The sequence below is a fragment of the Tupaia chinensis genome, unplaced genomic scaffold (assembly GCF_000334495.1).
Source record: "Tupaia chinensis unplaced genomic scaffold, TupChi_1.0 Scaffold000047_1, whole genome shotgun sequence".
Classification (NCBI taxonomy): Eukaryota; Metazoa; Chordata; class Mammalia; order Scandentia; family Tupaiidae; genus Tupaia; species Tupaia belangeri.
Window position 1 is genome coordinate 4,921,711 of NW_006159505.1, and position 26,251 is coordinate 4,947,961.

General features: G+C 40.7%; 1 protein-coding gene across 1 annotated transcript in view; it reads left to right on the forward strand.

Moving 5' to 3' along the window:
• UVRAG (UV radiation resistance associated) overlaps positions 1–26,251 on the forward strand; it is a 309,776-nt gene that overhangs the window by 57,007 nt on the left and 226,518 nt on the right. The window contains exon 6 of the mRNA XM_006141150.3: positions 11,744–11,829. Coding sequence (XP_006141212.1) covers positions 11,744–11,829 — 86 coding nt within the window. The remainder of the gene's footprint in view (positions 1–11,743; positions 11,830–26,251) is intronic.

Sequence of the window (26,251 nt, forward strand, 5' to 3'; positions counted from 1 at the left end):
GGGTCTAGGACTTGAACCATGGTCAGCCATGTGGAAATCTGGCACCTTAACCACCATGCTACCTGCTGACCCATTTCCAAATTATTATCCTTTATAAGAAACTCTTTCATTTTTCTCATTGGGTTTGCTTTTCCTTTCTAATTTTCCACATTTTAGTTTTCCTCCATTTATTCAGGCTTCAGATTTTGTATTCTGGTTTGATTGATTTCTTTCTTTCATCCACCCTATTCAGTCACTAGACTCTTTTGAGTTGTTCTGTGAAATAACTCTGGTATCCTCGGCTACCTTTCTGTCTCCATTGCCATAATCCATGCTCAGATCGGCATCTCTAAAGGGCTGGATTATTGCAGCTATTTCCTGGCAGCCCTGTGGACTCTGGTCTCTGTGTAATGCCTGGTGTACTCAGGGAGGTCTCTGGATTTGAACCAGCAACTTTCCCATCTGGGACTGCCTCGAAAAGTGTTGTGTTTTACCACTGTGCCACCACCTAGTCCCAAATTATATCTTCATTTTGTATCTAATGCCAGGTTCAGTAGCAGGTGTCTAATAGGTGGTATACAGTAAGCATGTAGGAAATAGATAAGGGGCCAGTGGGTAGCGGGACGCCCACATGGTTGACCAGGGTTTGAGTCCTAGACCTGGTGGCTTGCTTTCTCACTCTCCCTCTCACTCTTTCTCTGTCTCTCTCTGGTCAAATTGAAACAATAATAATAAGTAAAATTAAATAATTCTTTAACAAAAGGAAGTAAATGAATGGGCAAGATAGTAGGACGAGTTAGTGGAAGAACTGGGATCAGATCTCTCTTTTTAGATGTACACTTTCTTCGTTGTATCATGTCACCCCTGCAAAGATAATGGCTAGATGATTTTCGTCATTTGATTTCCTCAACTGATTAAATGCTGCTAGAGATACCATATTTAATACATAGCAATTTAGATAGGCACATATTAGTATTTTTATGTCCAAGATGAAGATCCAGAAACCCTGAAGAATGAAGAGATTTCCATGTAGTTAACTTTATAGAACTGAGAAGTTTAAAAGGTGGCTATTTCCTTCCTCTTGCTTCTCATATTAATGCATAGTAACTTGTTTCCAAAGCACGCTCCATGCAGTGCACAAGCAGAACATTCAAAAGTAGGATTAAGTGTCCCAAGTAGAGGCTGTATTTTAACAACAGAGAGCTGGATATGCTATAATTTCTGTCCAGGTCTTTCAGTACACCATCAAGGAAAAGTTAGAAAATCATAAACATAGCTTGTTCTTAGGCATATTCGGTTCAGTTTTTAAAATTTTTTTCCTAATTGCCCCTGTCCCCTGCTCCCATTACAGAATAGCAGAAACAGAGACTAGACGGGTTCTCAGAGGCTGTTGGCTTTATTTAAAAACATGTAGGTATCTGAGCTAAGTTTAAACGCAGTAAAATTTCATTCCTGAACTATTAGAGTGGGTGTGATCATCTGGTAAAAAAATCATACCAGGTGGGTACAGAGCTTTTAAAAACTTCCATTGCTTTCATTTACTGAGTGCCAGATACCATACCAGATACTTTACCTGTTCTTATTTGATAGGTAGAACAACCTAGAGGTAGTTATTATCCTCGTTTAAGAGTGAAGTAATTGGGGCCAGCAGATGGCATGGTGGTTAAGATGCTGGACTCTCTCTCCTCTCTCTCTGGGGCCAGGAGGTGGCATAGTGGTTAAGATACTGGACTCCCACGTGGCCAACTACGGTTCAAGTCCAAGACCCAGAAGCTTCAAACTCATGCCGGGTACATGTGCATGAGTGCCTAAAATCCCAAGAGGAGAATGGAGGAGGAGGGATTGTGGCGTGACCATCCCTCTCTCTCTTTCTCTCTCTTTCTCTGGTGACCATGCACCCTATAGCAAAAAATCTCTCAAAAAACCCCCCAAAAAAACAAAAAAAAACAAAACAAAACAAAAATAGTGCTGGACTTTCACATGGGCAATAGTAGTTCGAGTCCCAGACCTGGTGACTTGAAAATCACACTATGTGTGTGTGCATTTATACCAAAAATCCCTAGAGGAGAAGGTATTGTAGTGTGACCATTCCCCCAGGATATGATTTCTCTCTAGTGAGCGCACGTACCCTATGACAAAACCCTTTAAAAAAAAGAGAACAGAGTGAAGTAACCTAGAAGAAGGTATTAAACCACTGATTGATGAACACATAGATAGTAAGTAGCTGTTCCATGCTTTGGGCCCAGGTCTGATTCATTTGAAGACTGTTCTCTTGCCTACTGTTGCCACATGGCATCTCTATATTTAATTCTATTTCCAATAGCATGTCAAAGTAACATGTTTTGGGCCAGCCCCCGCTCCCCCCCACCCCAGCGGTTAAGCTCTATGCAAAGGATGCTGGATTCCACATGGCTGACTAGTGTTCAAGTCTTGGCTCTGGCAGTTTGAAAATGTGCTGGGTGCGTGTGCTCATGCTGGGATCCAATGGGATGGAAAGCTGGAAGAAAAAGGATTAAGGCATGACCAGGCCCTCTTGGGAGTGCTCTCTCTCTCTCTCTCTCATGCCCACATACTCTCTGGCATAAAAACAAAACAAAACAAAACAAAAAATAAAAACAAAGCAATATACCATCTTTACATTTAGCTAATGATGTGCACTGGTCAATTTCATGAACACTTTGAATGGTATAGTGTGCTTAGTTTATATGACTTTGGGTATTTATTATTATAGAATGGGCATGCAATGCCCATGAGGCTACCAACCCACCAAAGTCCACAATAGTTCCACCCATTAGTCATTATATTTGGCTTCCCTCCGAGTCTCTTCACCTCCCCCCTCCCCTTTTCTCTTGGATCAAATTAATTTTTGACAGATGTTTGGAAAATCATCTTATCCTGTAATTCATATTTATAAATCCTGCTGCTGCAGTGTGGTCTACATTCTCTCTCTTCATTGAAGCCAGAGAATACTCTGGGAAAATGCCATGTTTTCTGGTATGAATTTGGAGGATTCTGTCTCCTTAGCACAGTTCTTGAGCTTTTGAGAGTTTTAATACTGGAAAATTCAAATCCAAGCATAGTTCTTCCTAGCCATGTTTTAGATTCTTGAGAAGTAAACCTAAACAGAACTGCAAATTTGTCTTCACCAGGGGATACAGGGAGTTTAAACTTTTGTTTTGTTAAAAGTTTGAAAATTTATTATTACTATTTCTTTTTAGATTTGTAATAAGGATATGTTGACCCTTTCTTTCCCCTGACAAGTCAATTTCAGTTTAAATGGTTTCTTCTATGAAGCTGGGAATTTTCCACCACCATCTCCCCCACCAGGGCTAGTGAACATGTCATCCGGGGTGCCCTCTTTCCTGTCTCACAGTCAGAGTAATTTGTGTTACGTCTTTTCTCCTTATTAGAGCACATGCCTCTTTAGGACTGAGGTTTAGGCTTTAGTCACATTTATAGTCTCAGAGTTTAGCAAAGATTTTGCTTAGTGAGTATTTTCCCATGAGTGAATGATGTCCTTTAGGATCCCATTGTTACTGTGTCTGTCCTAAAGTAGCCTTAACTTTAGGGACAGTGATTTCCACAGGGCCCCTCTCGGTCCTCCCCTGGGGAAGTAGCACTGGCAATACTCAGTCTACTTCCTACTTGTGGGGTGTTACTATCATTGTGATCATGCTCAGAGGGACTTAAGGCAGAAGAAAAACATCCTCTGTTGTTTCAAACCTTGGAGCAGATCTGGGGAAACGTGTGCATTCTGCTCAGGTTTAGTGTTTAAGAAGGGTCTCACCTTCTCTCCTTAACAGCCCAGTGGCATCTGGGCTTCATCAGAGCTCAGAGCCAGAGCGGGTCCAGGGCTTGCTGATGCTTAGCAGAGATACTTGTACAACTGACTCTGTTTAAACTTGGCTGACACTTAAAAGGTCTAAACCAATGTAAGAGCACAGGCTCTACTTCATCAGGTAGCTATTTTAGGAGCAATCATGCAAATAAATACTGCATTTTTAAAAGTATTCTCATTATGTCTGAAAATATGCTCAGGTAGTTGGATGAACCTTTTTTTTTTTTTTTAATTGCCCATCATGATTTCTTATTTTACCTAAGTGAGTAGGATGGCTATTTGCAAAGCTCACTTAGGGTTTTCAAAGTCTAGAATGCTATTGGGTTCTAGGGCAAAAGTTTCAGTAGAGCCCTAAGCTATTGTTCTCAGTCTTCCACTTGGGCCTTTTTCTCTTCTTGTATTTTGTCTGGATGATTCAGTCCATCCCATATCATCATCTCCAATCAAGATTTTCTTATATCTAAACTTGTGTCATATTGTTTAGATCTTTCAGAGACACATATACTCTGAATGGCCCAAACTCAACACAATCCCCCTTCCCCCCCCTCACAAAACTTCTTGTTGTGTTCCTTAGTGAGGTGAATGGGACGTCCATTCACCTGCTTTCTCATGTCAGAATGAGGAGTTGTCCTGAAACTGGAAATCCTGACCCTGTGCCATTATATTTGGATTGTACATTTGCTCATCTCTCTTTCCTGCTAAGCTGTGAGGTGTGTGAGGACAGGGACAGTGTCTGTCTTCATTACCAGTTTATTCCTGGTGCTTCCTACTGTGCCTGGCATAGAGGAAATAATTCAGTAAATACTTGCCGAGCAAGTCAATGAAGCTTTTGTAGAAGCAGATCATTAGATGTTCTGTTGAAATATACCATTTCTCTTTCTTTAAAAACAAACAAACTAACAAATATATCACTTTGTTGTCATCGGTAGTGCAGCTTGTTACTCAAAATTCGAGTTCACTATGTCTCTGTAGTTTCTGATCATTTATCCATGGAAATTGTTATTTCCAAATTATTTATTTATTTATCTCTTCTTCTCCTTTCTCTCTTTTTTTATTTTATTTTTTTTAAATTAAATTTATTTATCTGTTGTGATTTTCAAGCTGTTGGGTCTAGGACTTGAACCATGGTCAGCCATGTGGAAATCTGGCACCTTAACCACCATGCTACCTGCTGACCCATTTCCAAATTATTATCCTTTATAAGAAACTCTTTCATTTTTCTCATTGGGTTTGCTTTTCCTTTCTAATTTTCCACATTTTAGTTTTCCTCCATTTATTCAGGCTTCAGATTTTGTATTCTGGTTTGATTGATTTCTTTCTTTCATCCACCCTATTCAGTCACTAGACTCTTTTGAGTTGTTCTGTGAAATAACTCTGGTATCCTCGGCTACCTTTCTGTCTCCATTGCCATAATCCATGCTCAGATCGGCATCTCTAAAGGGCTGGATTATTGCAGCTATTTCCTGGCAGCCCTGTGGACTCTGGTCTCTGTGTATCCATTCTGTCTTGCTCACCACTGCCTGATTAATTTTGCTAAGGCATACTCTCATTTTTTATCCTTTTGCTTAAGGGTATAGAGTACATTCTCATTGCCTACTGAATGTCTTCAAATCTCGGACTTCCTTCTCTCCATCAACTCAAGTTCAGTCTTTTCTATGGCACTTTTGGTTCTGCGTCTGCTTTTATATTTTCTTTCTTTCGCTTTTTTATAACCATTGGTGTTGATGCAGCTTGAGCTCTTACTACGTCTAATATATGTGGATATTTTATAATAGCCTCCTAATGGTACTTGGACAGTTTGCCTCCGCAGTTCATCTTATTTGACAATACCAGAGTAAGCTTTCCTAAAATGCAGCTCTGATCATTGCCCTGCATGCACTGTTGGATACCTTTCAGGAGCCCTCTTGTCCGTAGCTGTCTTCTCCTTTCAGCCTGTGTGTCAAGTCTTTTAGTGCGCTAGCCCTCCCAACCTACATTTTCAGCTCTGTCTCCCACTACTTCCTTCTCTAGGATTCTGAATAATTTCCACATCACGGAAGCTGAACAAATTGGACCTCTATTTAATTTCTGTGAATGCAGCTTGTGTTCGCCCACTGTCATGCTTTGGCTAAAGGTGTTCAGTCTGTGCGGGACTTTCCTTCACTGCCATTCAGCTTTTCAGTACTACTTAATCCATCCAAATACTGCCACCCTTGCAGCCTTTGATGTCCCTGCTTCTACTGGGTGGGATCTTTACCATGTCAAGAACTCTTAAAGTTTTTTTTTTTTTTAACCTTTCTTATGGCACCTTTGCATTATTTACTGTTCTTAGAGCTTAATTGGTTTGTGTACTTTGTGAGTATGGTGAGTAGCAATTGCCAAATCCACCCTATGTATGAGGTATTCAGTAAACACTAGGGAACATGTATGTGAGGGTACTTCAGAAAGTTCATGGAAAAGTGGAATTAAGGTATAAATTTATTTTGGTAGAAAAACATTTTGAAATTCATGCATAACTTTTTTCATAAGATGAACTTTTTGAAGGCTCCTTATACCTATCATGCTGTTTGTTTCATAATCAGTGTTCTTATCACTTGGGTTATTTATTATTATTATTATTTTATTTTTGAGAGAGATTTTTGCTATAGAGTGCGTGCACTCTCTGGGTAGACAGAGACAGAAAGTGAGAAATCACCCTCTGGGGGGATGGCCACGCCACAATCCTTTCTCCTCCGTTCTTCTCTTGGGATCTTAGGCATGCATGCACACATACCCAGTATGAGTTTTAAGATACCAGGTCCAGGACTTGAACTGCCATCGACTAGATCGGAATCTAGCCACATAACCATTACACCACCTGCTGATCCCTAGTATTTATTTTTTTTCCTATATGATGTGTGTGCTCATCAGAGAGAGAGAGAGAGAGAGAGAGAGAGAGAGAGCAACAGAGACAAAGAGTGAGAGGGAAAGTGAGAATCACCCCCCAGGGGGATGGACACACTGCAGTCCCTTCTACTCCATTCTCCTCTCAGGATTTTGGGCATGCACATACATGGTCCTGGCTCGTTTTCCAAGCTGCTAGGTCTGAGACTTGAACCTCACACTTGGCCGTGTGGTATCCAGCCGTCTTAACCACCAGGCCCTCTATATAACTTTTGTAGCTTTAATTGAGTTAAGGACATGTTCGAGACCACTGCAGTGGCAATGAACTCTCAATATGTCCAGCACCACGTTTTAAAAGGTGACTCATCCAGTGAACTCGTACAGGGTTATGCAGGCTATGCTCTACCATGTATTGTTGTTTTGGTGAGCTAAGAATGTTTTTTTACATTTTTAAAGAATTTGAAAGGAAAAACAAAAATATGTGACAGAGGTGACATGCAGCCAGCAAAGCCTAAGATATTTATTGTCTCACAGGAAAACTTTGTTGAATGCATCTCTAGACATATACCTGATTTGCCTAGCATTATTACTGCTCATTTGATAGGAGAAATTATCTGTTTCCCTGACCGATTTAATAGGTTCTCCCGCAGACTGGTGACTGTTCCCTTTCTTGAAAAAGAATTGCTAGGTCTGGCTTCAGAAGAAGTTTGAGTGACATGTAAATCTCTTTCAGGCTCTTTGGCACTTGGCAGTATCTCACACAGATAACCAGATACAAATGAGCTGTTTCTTTCCATTAGAATCCTTCATCAGTGGTCTGTTGGGATTGCACATCTGGCCAAGTTAGATGTCATTCAGAACCAGGCTCTTGGCATATTTCAAGAATGTTAATTGCTAAGTGACGGCTGAAGCAGAAGGGCTTAATAACGTCCTTACGTTGCCTTAAATGTACATGGGCCTAGAATTTTAGAATTGGAAAAGGTCTTAGAGATCATCAAGTGTAGCACGGTTCTTAAGAAAATGGGTTGTGGGGCCAGACTGCATGACTCTTCTACCTAATCCTCTCTGTCTCAGTTTCTTCACCTTTAAAGTGGGGATAATAATAGTACCTATTCACTGGGTTTCATGAGTATGAAATATATTAGCACTTGAGTGTCAGTGTTAACATTGTAAATGCTTACGAACGTTATTCTTGTTTGTAGTGTTGTTTTTTTAATTGCTTTTATTAGTTTTAATTTCATCTCAATTTACAGTTAAAGAAACTGGGGCCTAGAGGACTTAAATAATTTTCCTGATAAACATGGCAACAGGGTGAATGAAAACTCAGCGTATGGGCTTTCAGTTGAATATTTTTTCCCTGTTATGATGTGTTGCCTTTAGCTGTATGCTAGTGGATATGGATGATTTTTGAATAGAAAAAAATGTTTGGCAGCTTTTTGCATAATATGAGAAAAGTTAAGTAGAACATCATTAATCATTTCTCCTGAGAATCTTACATCTATTTCCAGTGTCTTTTATTATATGGATTTTGTAGCTAGTTTATAGGACTATCTTCCTGTTTCTGTCTTCCCCTCATCTTCCCCCATGATATGTAGATTTTTTTCTCATCTCTCTCTGTCTCTCTCTCTTTTTCTCTATCTTTTAAGCTTGCAGTAGGGCACATGTGCTCACTGGAGAGAGATGACAGAGAGACAGAGAGAAAGCGAGAAATCAACCCTCTAGGAGGATTGGCTATGCTACAATCTCTCCTCCTTTTTTTTTTCCCTCAGGGTTTTGGACACACAAGTACACACACTCAGATTGATTTTCAAACCAAAGGGCCTGGAGCTCGAACCATGGTTGCCCATGTGGGGAGTCTAGCATCTTAGTCACTACACCACCCGCTGGCCCCACATCCTTTAATTTTCAGCCTATTTATGTTTTTGTTTTTAGAGTGGGGCTCTTGTAGACAGCATTTAGTGAATTCAAAACCAAAATCCATTCTGCTGATCTCTACCTTTTAGTTGAAATATTTAATACATTTATACTTAATGTTATTACAGATATAGAAAAGCTTGTGCCATTTGCTTTTTGTTTTCTTATATCCTTTGTCTTCTATCATTTTTATTCATTTTTTCATAATTACCTTCTTTTGTGTTAGGTAAATATTTTCTCATTAAACATTTTGATTTGTTCTTTTTTCCTTTCTTTTTTTAAATTTTAGATTTTTGTTTTTTAATTCATTATAACATACATGTGCACAAGCACATGTAGAATGGAGAAACACCCTCTATAGCATCTCGTTATACCATGATTCCCTTCCTATATCCCTTTAACTTGTCAGGATCTTGGGTATACACATATGTGCACTGGCATGTTTTAGGTTGGCTGAGCTGGAAATTCAAACCTATCATTGGTCAAAATGGCTTCTAGCACTCTCTTTTGGTACTCTCTTGACTCTGCCAAGAGGTTGAGCTTTATTTCTTTTACTATTTATCTTTTAGTAATTTCTTCGTGGTTGCTTTTGGGACTATTTATAATTAACATCTTAATTTACAGTAATCTAGTTCAAATTAATACCAACTTAGTTTTAAAACTATAAAAAAGTTGCAGTTATATAGTTTTGTCCCCCCACCTTTATGTTATTATACAGATTACATTTTTATAATTCTATACCCATCAGTGTATGTTTATAATGATTGTTTCATGTATTTGTCTGATTGATTGATTAGATACTAAACCCATCAGACATTCTTAGGATAAATGGTTAATGATATGTTATTGATTTATCTTTTAATGCATTAGTGGATCAATTTGATAATGTTTTGCTAAGACTTTTTGTGTGTCTCTGTTCATGAGGGATGTTGGTCTATAATTGTGTGCGTGTATGAGAGAAAGAAAGAGAGAGGGTTATTTGTCAAGTGTTGGTATCAGTAATGCTGGCCTTATGAACTGAGAATTATTATTTCTCTGTTTTCTGAAGAGATTTATATACGGTTAGTGTTCTTTCCTAAGTGTTTAATAAAATTCATCAGTGTAGCCATCTGGATGTGGACCACATTTTTTGTGGGCAGAATTTCAATGAATTATTTCTTTAAAAAGGGCTACTCAGGGCCAGCCGGTAGTATGTGGTAAAGATGGTTGGATCCTACAAAGCCAGCAGCATGATTTAAGTCCTAGACCCACTGGCTTGAGAAACACACCAGTCTGTGCATGCCCAAAATCCCAAGAGGAGAATGGAGGAGAAGGGATTGCGGCGTGACCATCCCCCCTGGGGGGTGATTTCTCGCCTTCTGTCTCTATGTCTCTCTCTCTCTGTCTGGCAAGTGCATGCGCCCTATAGCAAAAAACCTCTCAAAAAAAAAAGGGCTACTCAGGGCCAGCCGGTAGTATGTGGTAAAGATGGTTGGATCCTACAAAGCCAGCAGCATGATTTAAGTCCTAGACCCACTGGCTTGAGAAACACACCAGTCTGTGCATGCCCAAAATCCCAAGAGGAGAATGGAAGAGAAGGGATTGAGTTTTGCTATCCCCCGAGGGGGTGCTTTCTTACTTCCCCCGCCTCTCTCTGTCTCTCTCCTGTAAGTGCACATGCCCTTTAGCAAAGGTAAAAAAGGCAGGGTGGGAAGGACTATTTAGTTGTTGTTTCTTAGTTTGTCAGTTTTGGTAATTTGTATTTTTTTCAAGGAATTTTTCTAATTAATCTAAGCCATCAAATTTATTTATCTTAGGTTGTTCATAATATTCTCCTAATATTTGTTTAATGTGTATGATTATATAACTTTAAAAACACTTTCTACTAGGAGTATAGAAAATATGTAGTTTTTATTACACACCTTTCATTTTACAAATAATTCTTTTAATTCCTGCAAAACAATTTGTGAGTTAAGACACTGCTTTTATTTCCATGTTACAGTCGAAGACACCACAGTTAAACTAAGAGAGCTTATCCCTTGCTTAAGGTTATAGAGTTAGTGCATTATGGACTTCAACTGGAGTTCTGATGTTCTGGGTCCACATTCTTTTCTTCTTAATTGCTGTTTACTTTGCTTTTCTTATCAATTTTGTCCTCTTATGGAATTGTGTTATATTTATTTCTTTCCTTTGTACTATTGAGTGGAAATATTTTTTTTTTTGAGTATTCCTAATTAAAACTTGGAATGCCTTTTTCCCCATAAAAGACTAGACATAGTTGAAATACTATTGTTAATACTCTTCTTTGGTCACATAATATGTTAAAAACACTTTTGGAGCTTCTCTGGGAAGTTCACCACAATTTATAATGTAAAACATCGTTTCTGTGAGAAACTGAGAAGAATTTTTTTTAAAGGTGATTGTTGTTGCTGTCATTATTGTTATTATTATTATTATTTTTATATTTCTGCCATAAGATGTGTGTGCTCTTTAGAAAGTGAGAAATCACTTTCTGGAAAGTAAGAAATCACCCTCCAGGGGGGATGGCCACCCACAATCATTTTTCCTCATTCTTCTCTTGGTACTTTGGGCATGCACACACATGTGCCCAGTGTGATTTTTCAAGCCACTGGGTCCAAGACTTGAACCATGTGGTCAGTCATGAAGGAATCTAGCACTTTAGCCTCCATGCCAACTGCTGGCCTGAAGAGAAGAATTTTCTTTTAAATTCACTTGCCTCAAAAGTTAGGTTTCAATTATATGGAAACTATACTTTTTGGAATCTCTAGGGCTCTAAATTTATTCAGGTGTTTATAAATCTTTTTTTGTTTATTTGTTTGTTTTTGTCACAGGGTACATGCACTCACCAGAGTCAGTGAGAGGGAAAGTGAGACATCACAAACTCCCCCAGGGGGGATGACCACACCACAATCCCTGCTTCTCCTTTCTCCTCCTGGATTTTGGGTGCATAAACATATGCCCCAGTTTTATTTTTCAAGCTACTTGGTCTGGGTCTCAAACTACAGTCAGTCATATGAGAGTCTTGCACCTTAACCACTGCACCACCCGCTAGCCCTCAAAGTCATATTTTAAAAAGACTAATGTGATTAATTTGTGCACAGATTTTTGTTTTGCTTAGTTTTGATTAATTTGTTAATTAATGTCTTTCAGGGGTATTCAAATGCTCAGAAGAATATTCTTCTTCAGGTTGATCAAAACTGTGTTCGCAATTCTTATGATGTCTTCTCTCTGCTACGGTAAGAAACTACGTAGAGTCTACCTGGACTTTCTAATAAATCTTCCTCACTTTGAGTTGGTGACATTTCTATGTAAGGAAATGTATGAGAGCTTTAGAAGCTGTTATTCAGGCTTAGCATTTTTTAGTGAAAGCTTCATAAATTTTGTAGCTATAGTAATTTAAGTTTGTCTAAGAGATGAAGACTTTAGAACACCATCTCTTTTCCCTGGACAGTGGGAGAGAATGGTTGGAAGCCAGGGATCTTAAAATAGGGACTTAATCTATTTTCTGATCTTCTACACGCTAAAGTGCAGCAACCCCAGGTGCAAAATGTTGACTTACCAAAGTCTTAACAAGCACAGTAATACTAGAAGAGCCCTTTACTGTCCAAACATGGCTTAGAGTTTTGACCTGCTGTTCATCTGAAAAGAATCACATTTGGCAAGCCAAAGGGGCTTTGTATGAGTTCAGTGCTCAGAGGCTTGTATATTTTCATAATATCTCATCTTAATTTTGAAACATTTGAAAATTTTGCTTTACATTTTTAATGTGGTGGATTATCAAAGACATTTTCCCAGGAGGCTGGATACCAAAATAAATGCCATTCAAATAAAGTTAACAGTGACACTCAATCTATGTTCCCCCTACCCAGACAGGGTTGTTCATTGAAATTTGATTTTGGCAGTGTTTTCCTAATGTTTTCATAACACATCATAAATTTCAGACCATTATGGATCCTCTATATATCTACTAGCGGAAGAGCCTAGAAGGATGATTGGAAAAATGGTTATTTTATAAACATAAAATTGGCCTTTCCCTTGTGAAACTTAAATCTCATTATAAATGCTATACAGTTTGGTCACATAGATTGTATAAATTACTCTTTTAAAAATTTTTTACTTTTTTTCTTTGAGCAGCTTTTGTGCTATAGGGTGCATACACTCACCAGAAAGACAGAGAGACAGAAAGTGAAAAATCACCCCCCCCCGGGGGGTGGATGGCCACGCCGCAATCCCTTCTCCTCCATTTTCCTCTCGGGATCTTGGGCCTGCATGCACATGTGCCCAGTGTGAGTTTAAGCCACCGGATCCAGGACTCGAACCGCGGTCGACTACCTGGGAGTCCAGTGACATAGCCATTATGCCAACCGCTGGTCCTATAAATTATTCTTTAAATGTCCATGATTTTGACTAAAATAACCACATACACTCGATGACATTTTTTCTTATCTGTGAGTTTGACTACTCAGGGTGTATATCAGAACAGAACAGGAGTTAGTAATTAGAGGGTGGAGATGGAAAGTGGTATGGTCAAAATTATACAAATTTCTTTTTTTTTGAGAGGTTTTTCACTACAGGGCGCGTGTGCTCGCCAGACAGAGAGAGACATAGAGACAGAAAGCGAGAAATCACCCCCCAGGGGGGATGGTCACACCGCAATCCCTTCTCCTCCATTCTCCTCTCGGGATCTTGGGCACGCATGCACACACGCCCAGCATGAGTTTTAAGCCACCGGCTCCGGGACACGAACCGCAGTCGACTACGTGGGAGTCCAGCGACATAGCCATTACGCTAACTGCTGGTTCCCCAGAATTATACAAATTTTTGAGCCTATTCTTTGGGACACATTGAGTTTTAAGTACTGAAAAGAGAAATGTCTGGAAATAGTTTGAAATGTGAGTAAGCCACTAATATTCCCTGACCTCTGTTTCCCTCAAAAACATGAGTTATAGACCTATAGACATAATTATCTTAAAGATATTTTCTAAGTATGAGTTTGTGTGATCTTGTAAGAGCAGCCAATAGAATTAAAAGAAAAAATGCTAAGGCAGAGAGAAGTAAAGGACTGGGGATAGTGTAGCAGCATAGAAACTAAAAGAGGAGGGCCAGTGGGTGGCGTGGTGATTGGGGTGGTGCACTCCCACATGGCTGACCATGGTTGGATTCCCAGACCTGGTGATTGGCGTTCTTGCTTTCCCTTTTTCTGTCTCTCTCTGATGAGTGCATGTGTCCTGAAACAAATTGAAAAATAATAATAATGATGATAAATAAAATGAAATAAATACGTTTTTAAAAAAGATAAGAAAGGAAACTAAAAGAAGATAGTTCTTAGGAGTACTGAGAGCTTCATGATGATCCAGGAAAAGGGACTGAAGGAAGAGTCTTGGATCTTGCCCATGGTATAATAGAGAATGCTTTGATTAACCTGACCTTGCCTTTAATTATCCCCGAAGTATCTTAATTCTTTAACCTCTCTGATTCTTCTAAAAGGTGGAAGCAGTGACGTTACAACATTGTGTTGGTTACAAGCATTTTCACATTGATTATCCTGTTATCTTGGAAGCTTTCTATGCTCACACAGGGATTATAGCCTTTTTCTTAGGGGCAGCAACTGAGGTCAAGAGGGAGAAATATTTATCTGTTTGAGGGCACACAACAAGTAAGAGCCCACCTGAGTTTGGTGTGAAGGTTTTCTGACAGGCACATTTTATCAATCCGTTTCATTGTCTCCCTGTCCTGTACCAGTGGCTGTAAGGGGCATATGGCCTAATGATTGAGGACAGTTTCTGAGAAGCACAGGGCCCTCCATAAATGCATCAGGCTAATTTGGTAGTAGTTTCATTATTTAACATTGATCTTACAGTGATTTGATTCCTGAAGGTTTCATTTCTAGGGTACCTTCCAGAGTCCTTGTGTGTCAGTAATTCGAGCTGCCCGTTAATGGTTTCCTCATCACCATTGTGTAATTCGTGTGTAGGTAATATCACGAGTACACTTCTTCTGAACTAGATCAAGTGTGTGTTCATCCACCAAGTTATCTGAACCCTGGGAGTTCCTCTGGAACTCACAACTTTAACTTGGACTTGTCAAAGTTACTGAGTAAAAAGGAACTTCCTGTGATGGTTCCCTCAGACATGAGTGAAGAGTACCCATCACCTGCTGAATGAAATGCTCCTTTTTCTCCATAGTTTCTGCCGTGATATATGTGAAGTGCTTGCTGGGAAATGTAAGTGTGCCATTGCTCAGCATCCTCTCCAACTTAGCCACCGTAGTGCCTGCAGGCAGTCACATGAAAATATACACCTGTTCTGGGGGCCCGCGGATGGCATGGTGGTTAAGACACTGGCTCTCACGTGGCTAAACCCGTTGTTCAGTCGCTGATCCATGGTTTGAAAGACATGCTATGAGCATGTGCATGTGTGCCCCAAATCCTGAGGAGACTGGAGGAGAAGGGATTACAGTGTGACCATCCTCCCTGGGGAGGATGCACATGCACACATGCACACGTGCCCGGCATGAGTTTAAGCCACCAGGTCCAGGACGCGAACCGCGGTCGACTACATGGGAGTCCAGCAACATAGCCATTACGCTAACTGCTGGTCCCATGAATTTTTATTTCTTAACCCGTGGCAATCTCTGGATTAAGGGTTTGTTTCAGATACACAGATGTCTAACCAGGTGTCACTTTGCTCATGATTTTATATATGTATATATTGGGTCATTGGAAAAGTCATGACATATTTTTCTCTGCAAAATTGTGGTCATGACTTTTCTGTGACCCAATATTTATATTATATTAAATATCTATATATTTAACATAATATAAATATTTAAATAATATATAAAAGTATATATAATTTATAGATAGATAGATAGTAGGAACAGGAGCGTACATGTGAGAGTGATAGAGAGGGAAGGAGAGCGGAATCTCCACAGTCTCATCTCGCAGTGACCCCTTTCTCCAGTCCCCCAGTCTGTCGGCCCTTGGGCACTCGCACGTGTGCTCAGTACGTCTCAGGCTGAGGGTTACAACCCCGGTCGCTGTGCAGATCCAGCTTCTCTTGAACAGGAAATGACTGCACCGTGGAGCAGCCATACTCATTGTTATATCTGATACTTGGGATGTTCACCACAAGGTGTCAATGTTGTTCTTTTAATTGGTATTTGAAACTTCATTTTTAATTTTTTGATGAGAAAAGTGAGAGACTTCAGTGGCATATAAAGGAGTGTTATAAATGACAAATAATCTTTATTTTTAGAATTTGACTTCTAAAAATCTCTCTCTCTTTAGTTTTTGCTGTAGGGCATATGTGCTCACCAGAGAGAGAGACAGAGAGAGAAAATGTGAAAAATTACTCCCCAGGGGGCATGGCCACACTGTGATCCCTTTTCTACCCTTCTCCTCTCAGGGTCTTGGGCACGCAAGCACATATGCCTATTGTGATTTCCAAGCTGCTGGGTCCAGCACTAGAACCGGGCAGTCGGCCATATGGGATCTAGCACCCCAACCTCCACACCATCTGCTAGCCTAAACACTCTATTATTAATCCTCTAGGTTAGAGGCTTATTAGATGACTTTTTATTTATTTATTTATTTTATTTGTCAGAGGGCATATGCATTTGCCAGAGAGAGATAAACAGAAAGAGAGGGAGAGGGAGAAAACACTCCCCCAATGGAACATGGTCATGCCACAGTTCTTTCTCCTCCATTTCTTCATCCTGTTGGGATTTTCTAGTAATCATCTGGTATTTATACTTTCACGTCCTCAAGGAACTTCAGCCCCAGCATACCTCGAGTCACTCACACTCACTGCCTTAATAGTCCTCTTTCTTTCCTTTTCCTTGCCTAGTGGTATTACCACCATTCCAGTCACCCAAGTGATAAGCTTAGTCATTTTGGATGTCGGCGATGTGATTATATATCCTATTGATTCTTGGGTGAGATGTCTCATTGGTCTATACTTCTCTGTTCTCACCTTTATTTTTTATTTATTTATTTTGAAAAGTTTACCTATTTCTTTCGTGAAAATGAGAGACAGAGAGAAGACTCTCAGCAGGGTCTCATGCTGTGCTCCTCCCCTAGTTTTCCCGCCCAGCCAGAAACGTGCCCACACACACCCAGCAAGTACAGATTGACCGAGGAACTGAACCTGTTTCAGCCTGGTTTGAGCAGTGCGCTAACCACTGTACCCGAAGGTGGCCCTTGCCTCTTTTTCCCGACTCCCTAACTAGTCTCCTTACTTGAAGTTTTTCTTTCGTGTAATTAATAATTGTCTTTTAGGGACCAGCAGTTGGCGTAATGGTCATATTGCTGGACTCCCATGTAGTCAACCACAGTTTCAGTCCCGGACCTGGTGGCTTAAACAAATGCTGAGTGCATGTGCGTGCGTGCCCAAGATCCCGAGAGGAGAATGGAGGAGAAGGTATTGCAGGGTGGCCATCCCCCCTGGGGCGTGATTTCTCACTTTCTGTCTCTCTCTGTCTTTCTGGCGAACGCATGCACCCTATAACAAAAACCCTCTCCCCCTCAAAAAAAAATAATAATAGTTGTCTTTTATTTTATTTATTTATTTATTTATTTATTTATTTATTTATTTATTTATTTATTTTTGAGGGGAGGGAGGGAGTCCAGCTCCTTAACCACCACGCCACCTGCCAGCCCCAAAGTTCACTTTTCTTAATTTGACATTCAAAAGACATTGTTCAAAACATTCCCATAGGGACTATTGTCTTTATTTCAAGTCTTCTCATCCCTTACCTGTATAATAACTATCACTTACAGAACACTTAACTGTGTTATAAGTTCTTCATTGTTTGATTCTTTCTTCCCCTCCCAGCCACACAAACTGAGAGCTCTTTCAAGGCAAGAATCCTTGTTTTACTGATCTTTCTATTAGTCCTGTCGCAGTGCACATCATGCATTGTGAAACTTCATGCCATTGGAAACTTCTCAGATGACCCAATATTAAGCAGACAATAAATGTTGTTTCTTTTAGATTGCAGCGGGGCATTGTTTTTTTTTTTTTTTTTTTTTTTCCCATTTTCAAATATGCAGATTACAGCTAGGAAGCCTCAGAAGATGTGACAAAGTTTATGCACTGAAATTTATATACTTTTCTTATAGTGGAGACTAGGTTCTTACCCAGTGTCTGCATGTTTACTTAAAATAATTTAGAAGAGGAGTCCCCACTGACGGCAGGAAGGGAAAGCTGTTCGTAATATACCCTTTGCTCTGTTTGTAATATCCCCTCTGATTCTGTAATGTAGCTGGCTGTTAAGTCATACTAGCTACTACCCTACCTTTATAGCCACTGTGCTTAGATTCCTAAACATGTAAAAGATGTGTGCAGAGATAGTGGGGGAGTTAGCTCAACTGCATGAAAAGAGGCACAGGCAAGCATAAGTTAAAAAGGATGGCTGGCTCGGGGGACCAGCAGTTAGCACAATGGCTATGTTGCTGGACTCCCATGTAGGTCAACCATGGTTCACGTCCCAGACCCGGTGGCTTAAAACTCACGCCGGACGCGTGTGCGTATGTGCTCAAGATCCCAAGAAGAGAATGGAGGAGAAGGGATTGTGGCGTGGCCATCCCCCCTGGGGGGTGATTTCTGGCTTTCTGTCTCTCTGTCTCTGTCTGTCTGGTGAGCGTACGCGCCCTATAGCAAAAACCTCTCCAAAAAAAAGGACGGCTGGCTCACTCCCAGGTGTGAGCGGTCTTTTGCCCAGACACATCTCTGTATTGCAGTTCCTAACTCCAGAATTACTGAGTGTGCTGCGTTAGCTTTCTCTGTTGAACACATGAGGAAATGGAGGCGTAGAAAGGTGAAATGTGTTGCCTGGGACCGCAGGATAAATAAGTTGTCGAAGCAGGTTTGAATAAAGGTTTTTCAGGCTCTAGTGCATGTTCTTTTTTCCCCATTATGCCATATAGATGCCCGATCATCAGTAAAATATGAAATTGTGATTACTAGGGCCTTTGTAAGAAAGCATGGATGTGTAATACATTGTAGAACAGTTTTCAAACACAATTTAAATTTTCTTTTTTTTGGAGAGGTTTTTGCTATAGGGTGCGTGCGTTCGCCAGCCAGACAGAGACAGAGAGACAGAAAGCAAGAAATCACCCCCTGGGGGGATGGCCACGCCGCAATCCCTTCTCCTCCATTCTCCTCTCGGGATCTTGGGCACGCACGCACACGCGCCGGCGTGAGTTTAAGCCACTGGGTCCGGGACGCAAACCGCGGTCGACTACGTGGGAGTCCAGTGACATAGCCATTACGCTAACTGCTGGTCCCACACAATTTAAAATTTTTAAAGTTCTGGTATTTTATTTGTGACTGAATCCTGTGGAGAGGGGTGCTTCTCTCTCTCTCTTGCACACACGTGTGTCCTCTAACAAATTTAAGAATACATGAATAAATTGAGTTGTGACCCTAATCTGTAAAATGATGACAACAATAGCATCTACCTTGTTGGGGTATTGGGGAGATTAAACCCATTACTGTAAAGTGCTTAGTACAGGGCCCAAGCGTGGCACTATGTGTGCTAACGCGCAGCATCAGCATCATCTGAACTAGATGAAATAATTTGGAGACTTTTCAGTTCTTTGAAGTTTGCTAGGACTTAGCTATTAAGTGGTCCAGTTTGGGTGCGTTTGGTAGTACTGAGCCTTTTTCCAACCCGTTCGATGCTATCCATTTTTTCCCCTCTTGCTCCTTGGTTTATTGTTGGCAATTTGTTTTTTGGTAGGAAACCAAAAAATCCTATTTCTTGTAGATTTTTAAAATTATTGCTAAAACAGTGCATATAGTTTTATTTTATACTTGTCTTAATCATTTCAATAATTTACAACATATTTTCTAATTAAACTCAGAAGGCACTCTGGCATTTTAGCTAGAAATGTTAAGTTGGGACCAGCTGATGGTGTAATGGTTGCATCACTGGATTCCCACTTAGTGGACCACAGCTCAAGTCCTGGACCTGGCGACTTAAAATTCACACCGGGCGTGTGTGCGTAAGTGCCCAAGATCCCAAGAGGAGAATGGAGGAAAAGGGATTGCAGCATGGCCATCTCCACTGGGAGGTGATTTCTCGCTTTCTCTCTCTCTGTCTCTCTGCTGAGCACACACATACTATAGTAAAAATCTCTCTTAAAAAGAAAAAGAAATGTTGTTAAGTTATGAATTCTTCTTGGACAAGATGCTCTCTAATGTTGAAGTTGTAATACTTTTTGTGTGTGAGGTAAAGCAAAGGATTTGAGATACTTTTTGTTTTTAAAATGAAATGAAAATGAAGAAGATCAACCACATAAGTTAAGGGAACTTACCTCTCTCGTTTATGATTTTGTCCTCAGTAAATACTCCTTCGTTTAAGAAAGTACTCAGTAAATACTCCTTAAATGAATGAATGAGAAAACAAATGGATGAAATATAGTCTGGTTGGATAATAACTGAACAACTGGTAGGCTAAGAATTTTACAAATGGTAGATCTTTAATCACCTTTTCAGAGATGATTAATACTAACTTCAGTTGTGTTCTGCTACAGTCATGGTATATTTTTAATATAAAATATCAATATTTTATTTTGGACAAAGTGCTGGATAATGAAGAAGTCGTGTCAAAGCATTGTATGTTAAATGAATTCCAGTTGACTGAATGAGCAAACCAGTAGTCAGGACTCACTGACAGATCTCACAGGACCTCTGTAAGCTATTCGTGCTGCTGGGTACTTTTCTCTGTTTTACTGATTGTTATTAGAGTGGGATCATACTGGGGAAATCAAATGAGTTCTCCCCAGCGCAGTGTTCAGAACTCCTGGCTTAAAAGCAAAAATCAGTTTTCAAATGTTGTTGAAATGGTGAATGAAGAATAAAATGAGAAGAAGAAAATCAGCATCAAGAATGAAGGAGTATCCCTTAGAGGGAGTTAAGTATATGAGTCGTCCTCCGCTCCCTAGGTGCTCTTTCTCAGCCGTCCTTCAGTTCTGGCTTGCATTCACAGGGCTGCTTCACTGAGGCTGCTTTGTTTAAGATGTCACTGTGAATTAAGACTTTACCATCACACCCCTCATAGCTGCCCGGTAACTTCTGCATTCCCACTGGTGCCAGGCATGTTCCGAGGAGGCCTTCCAAGTTTCAGTGATTTCACCCCGATGTCTCTGCCAATAAAAATAACCAGTTGCCATTAAACACCCACCCCACCCTTAACTTGATTTTTACATGCTGTTTTATTAAGAGAACTTATCAGAGATTTTAGAAGAATTAGTATATTATGCTCATCGGGATGTCACCTGGCCCTTGAAATAGCCTTTTTTCTAAAAGTATGATGTTTCACCTTTGAAGAGATCTAAGACTCAATATGTTTTTCCGTTGAGATGGGACGTCATGATACTCCTATTCCTACAGTCAATTATTTAGGACTGGAAACACTGGATTAGCGTAAAAAGCCAGATTCTTACTTTGGGGACTTACATTCTAGTAGGACAGATAGAATAAGCAGAGGATCTTTCATTCATTGAGAAGTTAATAATTTCTAAAGGATTTGTGTACTAGGAATAAGTCAGAATTTCTTTTCCAAAGAAGGCCTACACAGGGATGGGTAAGGAAAGTAATATTTGAGTATCTAAAATATAAAAAAGCATTTAAAGCCAAACATTTAGTGTATACATTTTTGTAATATTGACAATGGTCATGCTACTGGTATAATTAATTCTACTCTGTGAGTCAGCGTACATGTTTTTGTAATATTCCCCATAGCCATGGTACTGTTCTAACTCTACAGGTAAGCACACTGAAGTTTGAAGAAATGGAGACATCTTGGTCCCAAAAGATCAGTTTGTGAGCCATGGAGAGTCCAGGTCTGCCTGGTCGCAAAGCCTTTCTGTTATGCTTTTTCTTCTCATGTGGAGGACTTCCTTCGTGACATTATTTCTCTTACTAGAGCTGCCTAATAGCACCCTCCCCTCTCCCAGTAGTTTCTTTGGTGGTACACCTGAGCAGAAAATGGGCCAGGCAGGTCTTAGAGTCCATGGCACCTGCACAATGGAGACTTTCCTAGTAGACTCTCCTAGAGCTCTCCAGGGTGTGCCGAATATCCTCTTCACCTCCGTGCCTCCCTTTGGCAGAGGTATTCACTAACACCTGTGGGTTTGCCATTCAGGAGTATCTTTATGACACTATGACCACACGGTCCTTTTGCTTCTCTTTTCCTTGAACACGAGTTAAGTGTAAAGTGATAGACACGGTGATTTTTTTCCTTAATTGGCATCCCTGACTGTTCTTAGGCTCCATTTATTTCTTAAATTCTGCAAGAAGCATACTAATACCATAGAGGTAAAAGGGCTCTTCCACAGTAGCGCTGATTTTTCTGTTTCTGAGATTCTTTGATTCAATTGACAGAATCAGAATTGAACCTTGGAGGAAAACTGGCTTTAAACAGTTCATGGGGAGAACATCTGGAGATTTAAATTTATGAAAAACTTAGTGTAAGCCAAGATATTGACTCAGCAGCATTAAAAAGGGAGCGAAGATGATCATGTATTGCATTAATTAAAATATATTGTCCAGATCAAGGGAAGTTATAGTCTTCTTGGACTGTGTATTCATTAGATCATATTTGGAATATTCTGTTTAATTTGAGTCCCAGTTTACTTTGAAGAGAATAAGGGGGGAGATGGGCAGGATGATGAATGCTTTAAAGCAGTCATATAAAGACTAGTTGAGAATACAGGACATTTAGCCTGGAGAAGAGAAGACTTTGGGGATAGTGTGTCTCTAAGTAGTTATTTAGTTAATTTGGCAAACAATTTCTGAGTAATAAGAATAAAAGACATGTTTATTGAGCATGTACTGTCTGCCAGGTGAGTCCTTTACATGCTTTATCTCATTTAGTCTGCAAAAGAAACCTGTGGGATTGCTGCTATTCTTTGCTAGCTCTATTTTATTAATCAGGAATCTGAGATCCGGATAGAAGAACTGACTGACGCCCAAGGTTGCACTGTGACAGAGGCAAGGTTTCCTGACTCCATTTTCTTTGTTTTCTCCATGCTACCCACTTTCTATAGATTTTGGGTCCTTTCCTTTCTTTTCTTTTCCTTCCCTTCCCTTCCCTCCCCTTCCCTTCTCTTCCTTTTCCTTCCCCCTTCCTTCCTTCCTCTTTCTTCCTGTCTTTTTTTCTTTTTTGTGCTAGAGAGAGACAGAGAGGGAAAGGAGAAAGCACCCCCCAACACCCAGTGGGAATGGTCATGCTGCAATCCTTTCTCCTTCAATTGTCCCTCCTTTTGGGATTTTGGGCATGCATGCACATGCTCCTGGCATGTTTTTCAAGCCACTGTCAGGGGGAGGTCCAGGACCCAAACTGAGTGACTGGGCTGCTGTAACTACCAGGCCGCGAAGCTGTCCCTGGCTTCTTTCTTTTTTTTTTTTTTTTGGAGAGATTTTCACTGTAGGGCATGTGCGCTCGCCAGACAGACAGAGAGAGACATAGAGACAGAAAGCGAGAAATCACCCCCCAGGGGGGATGGTCACGCCGCAATCCCTTCTCCTCCATTCTCCTCTCGGGATCTTGGGGACTCACGCACCACGCGCCCAGCGTGAGTTTTAAGCCACCAGGTCCAGGACACGAACCACGGTCGACTACGTGGGAGTCCAGCGACATAGCCATTACGCTAACTGCTGGTTCCCTCCCTGGCTTCTTTCTTGAAGAATGTAATTTGGAAGAGACAAACATCTCTAGATGTTTTGTTTCTGAGAGTAGAATATGATAGCCTCATTTACTGAGTGTTATTTACCAAACATTTCTTATATCCTGAAGAAGAAAGGAAAAGTTTCTATCTTTATGGCGTTTATATCCTAGAGGGAAACTCAGAAATTAATGAGCTGATTAAAAATGTTTTGCTAATGGCAAGTACATGAAGCAAAATGGAAGGAGTGGAAGAGGGATAGGGAATATGGCAGACAGGCCATTGAAGATGGCAGGATAAGCTCTTCTAGATCAGGGATGTCCTCACTGAGAAGGTGTTTGGGCAAAGACTGAGAATGATAAAGCCACACTGTGTGTGGACATCTGGAGGAAGAACATTCCAGAGGGAAGAGATCGCAGGTACGAAAGCCCTGAGGTGGGAAGTGAGCTTGGTTTGTTGTGGTAACTATGAGGTCAGTCTAGTGTGAATAGAGTGAGTGAAGTTGGCAGAGGCCAGATTGGGTAGAGTTTTAGAATTTTTTTTTTTCCCAAGCACAATAGGAAGCTGTTGGAGGGTTTTGAGCAAGGTGGGGATATAATCTGAGTTTTATTTAAAGAAAAGAACTCTGACGTAGAGAATAGATGGGTTGAGGGAGACTGACAAGGAGGTCAGTTCAGGCTGAGGTGAGAGTGACTCAGGCTGGCCATAGTAGGTGAGGTAGGTGAAGAGGAGCTGCCAGCTTCCTGACATACTGTGTTGTCAGAAAAGTCATGACATATTTCTATGCAAAAATGTGTCATGACTTTTCGGGCAACCCAATATTTTGAAGGTAGAGCTAACTGGACTCATTAATGAATTAGATGTAGGTATGTGAGAAAAAAATGGACAAAAGGATACCTCCCAATTCTTTAGCTTGAGTAACTAGGTGAATCATGGTGGTGTGTATGGAAACAAATGCTTTGAGATTTCTGGCCAGAAGGAGCAGCAGAGAAGAGGAAATCGGGATGTTAGCTTTGAGACATGTATTAGTCATTAGGATGGAGGTTTTAGGAAGGCAGTTGGATTAGAGGAAGAATGGCCTCTATTACTTCTACTGCCCAGATTTCCCTCAAGGACTCCAACATCTAAGAGGAAGAGGTTATAGCAGAGGGGAAGGGGTGGTAACTAATGAGGTTAAGGGAAACCTAGGACCATGTGGTATCCCAGAAGCCAAAGTAAATTGATGGGAGTGACCAACTGAATCAAATGTTGCTGATGGAGTAAGATGAGGGCTGAAAATGAATTCTGGGTTTAGCAACGCGGAGCTCACTTGGAGGCAATGATGAGAGCAGTTTTGGTGGTATGGTGAGTGTGGGTAAAGGGAAGAATGGGAGCGAAGAAATAAAAACAAGAAGGAAAGGCTGCTTGTGAATTTTTACTATACCGAGGGGCTGAAATGGAACTAATACTAGAGGAAAATGAGGGGTCAAGATAAGTGGTTTTTTTCGAGATGGGAAGTATTTTGCATATTCATGTGCTGTAGGAAAATTGGCAGCTGCGTAAGAAAGAGGGGATAAAAGCAGGGACAGATGCTTAGATGAATGAGCAACAGTGCCATCTACTATGTAAGTGGGTGATTTGACTCAAGGGAAGAAGGTACGTTTTAGCAGTGTGCAGCCGTGGAAGTGTCTCTTCAGAGGAGAGGGTGCCCTCCCCGTGCCTGGGCAGTGTCCACCTGCCTGGTCACCGCTGCAGATTAAGCACAGAACCATGCAAGAGAACACCAGCATTTGTTAATGGAGGAAGGGAATTGGTATTTATTAGCTACTGGAGAGAGGGGAAGGGAGAGAGAGTTGAATTTAGAGATCTCTAAGGTAAGAGTCTATGATTACGTGGAGGTTGCACGACATTGGGAATGCACGGATGTCACCAAATTGTACATTTTCAAATGATTAATTGTATGTATTGTGAGTTTCACCTCAATTTAAAAATATCTGTGGTTAAACTGGTTATTTCATTTTAATTTGCTGGCAGTTCACCATTTGAATATCACATATGAGGCACTTTGAGTGAAAGAAGTCGAAAGGTATTTCTTGGCCTTCATGTAACTTAGTGTGCGTGTGTGTGTGTGTGTGTACAGTAACAGATCACAGAGGTAATAATTTTTTTTTTTTTTTTTTTTTTAGTTTGTCAGATCTCTATTATGCTCGCCAAGGAGAGATGTAGAGAGAGGAAGAGGGAGTGGGGTGTGGGATGTGGGGTGTGGTTCAGTGGGTTATGGTCATACCACAATCCCTTCTCCTCCTTTTCTCTATCCTTCCGGGATTTGGGGCATGCACTTGTGACTGACGTGTTTTTCAAGCTGCTGGGGCCAAGATTCAAATTGCTTGGTCAACCACATGGATCCAGAGTTCTTAACCTCTAGGCCACAGTGTCATCCCACAAGATGGTAAATCTTTGGTTTCGAAGTGTCCCCCTCCCCCCCCACACTGGACATATAATCTTGCTGGAGTGAGAGAGAGATAGTGAGAGGGAAAGTGAGAAATCACCTCTGAGGGGCATGGCCACTTCACAATCCCCTCTCCTCCATTTTCCTCCTGGAACTTTGAGCATGCACACACATGTACCCAGCGGGATTTTTCAAACCACCAGGTCCAGGACTTGAATCACCATCGGCCAGCACCTTAACCACCAACCCAAATGCTGGCCCTAGATGGTAAATCTTAAATGCCAAAAAGGGTATTGAGTAGAATAATTGCTGTTGAGCTTCTGAAGAGGAACTCTCACTTAGGTTCTGCTACCTGTATCTCAGTGTTCTTTGCACAAAACGTCTCTCAGGGTCTAGAATTTGACACAACTTGCCTTTCCCAGTTTTCAGGATCAAGCTTGAACTGTGGCATCAGTTCAAAAATTTCTGGAGGAGGTTTAGACTGATATTTTCAAAGAGCATCTTGTCAGCTAAATCCCTGGGGAAAAGACTCTGGAAAAACACAAGTTTGTTGATC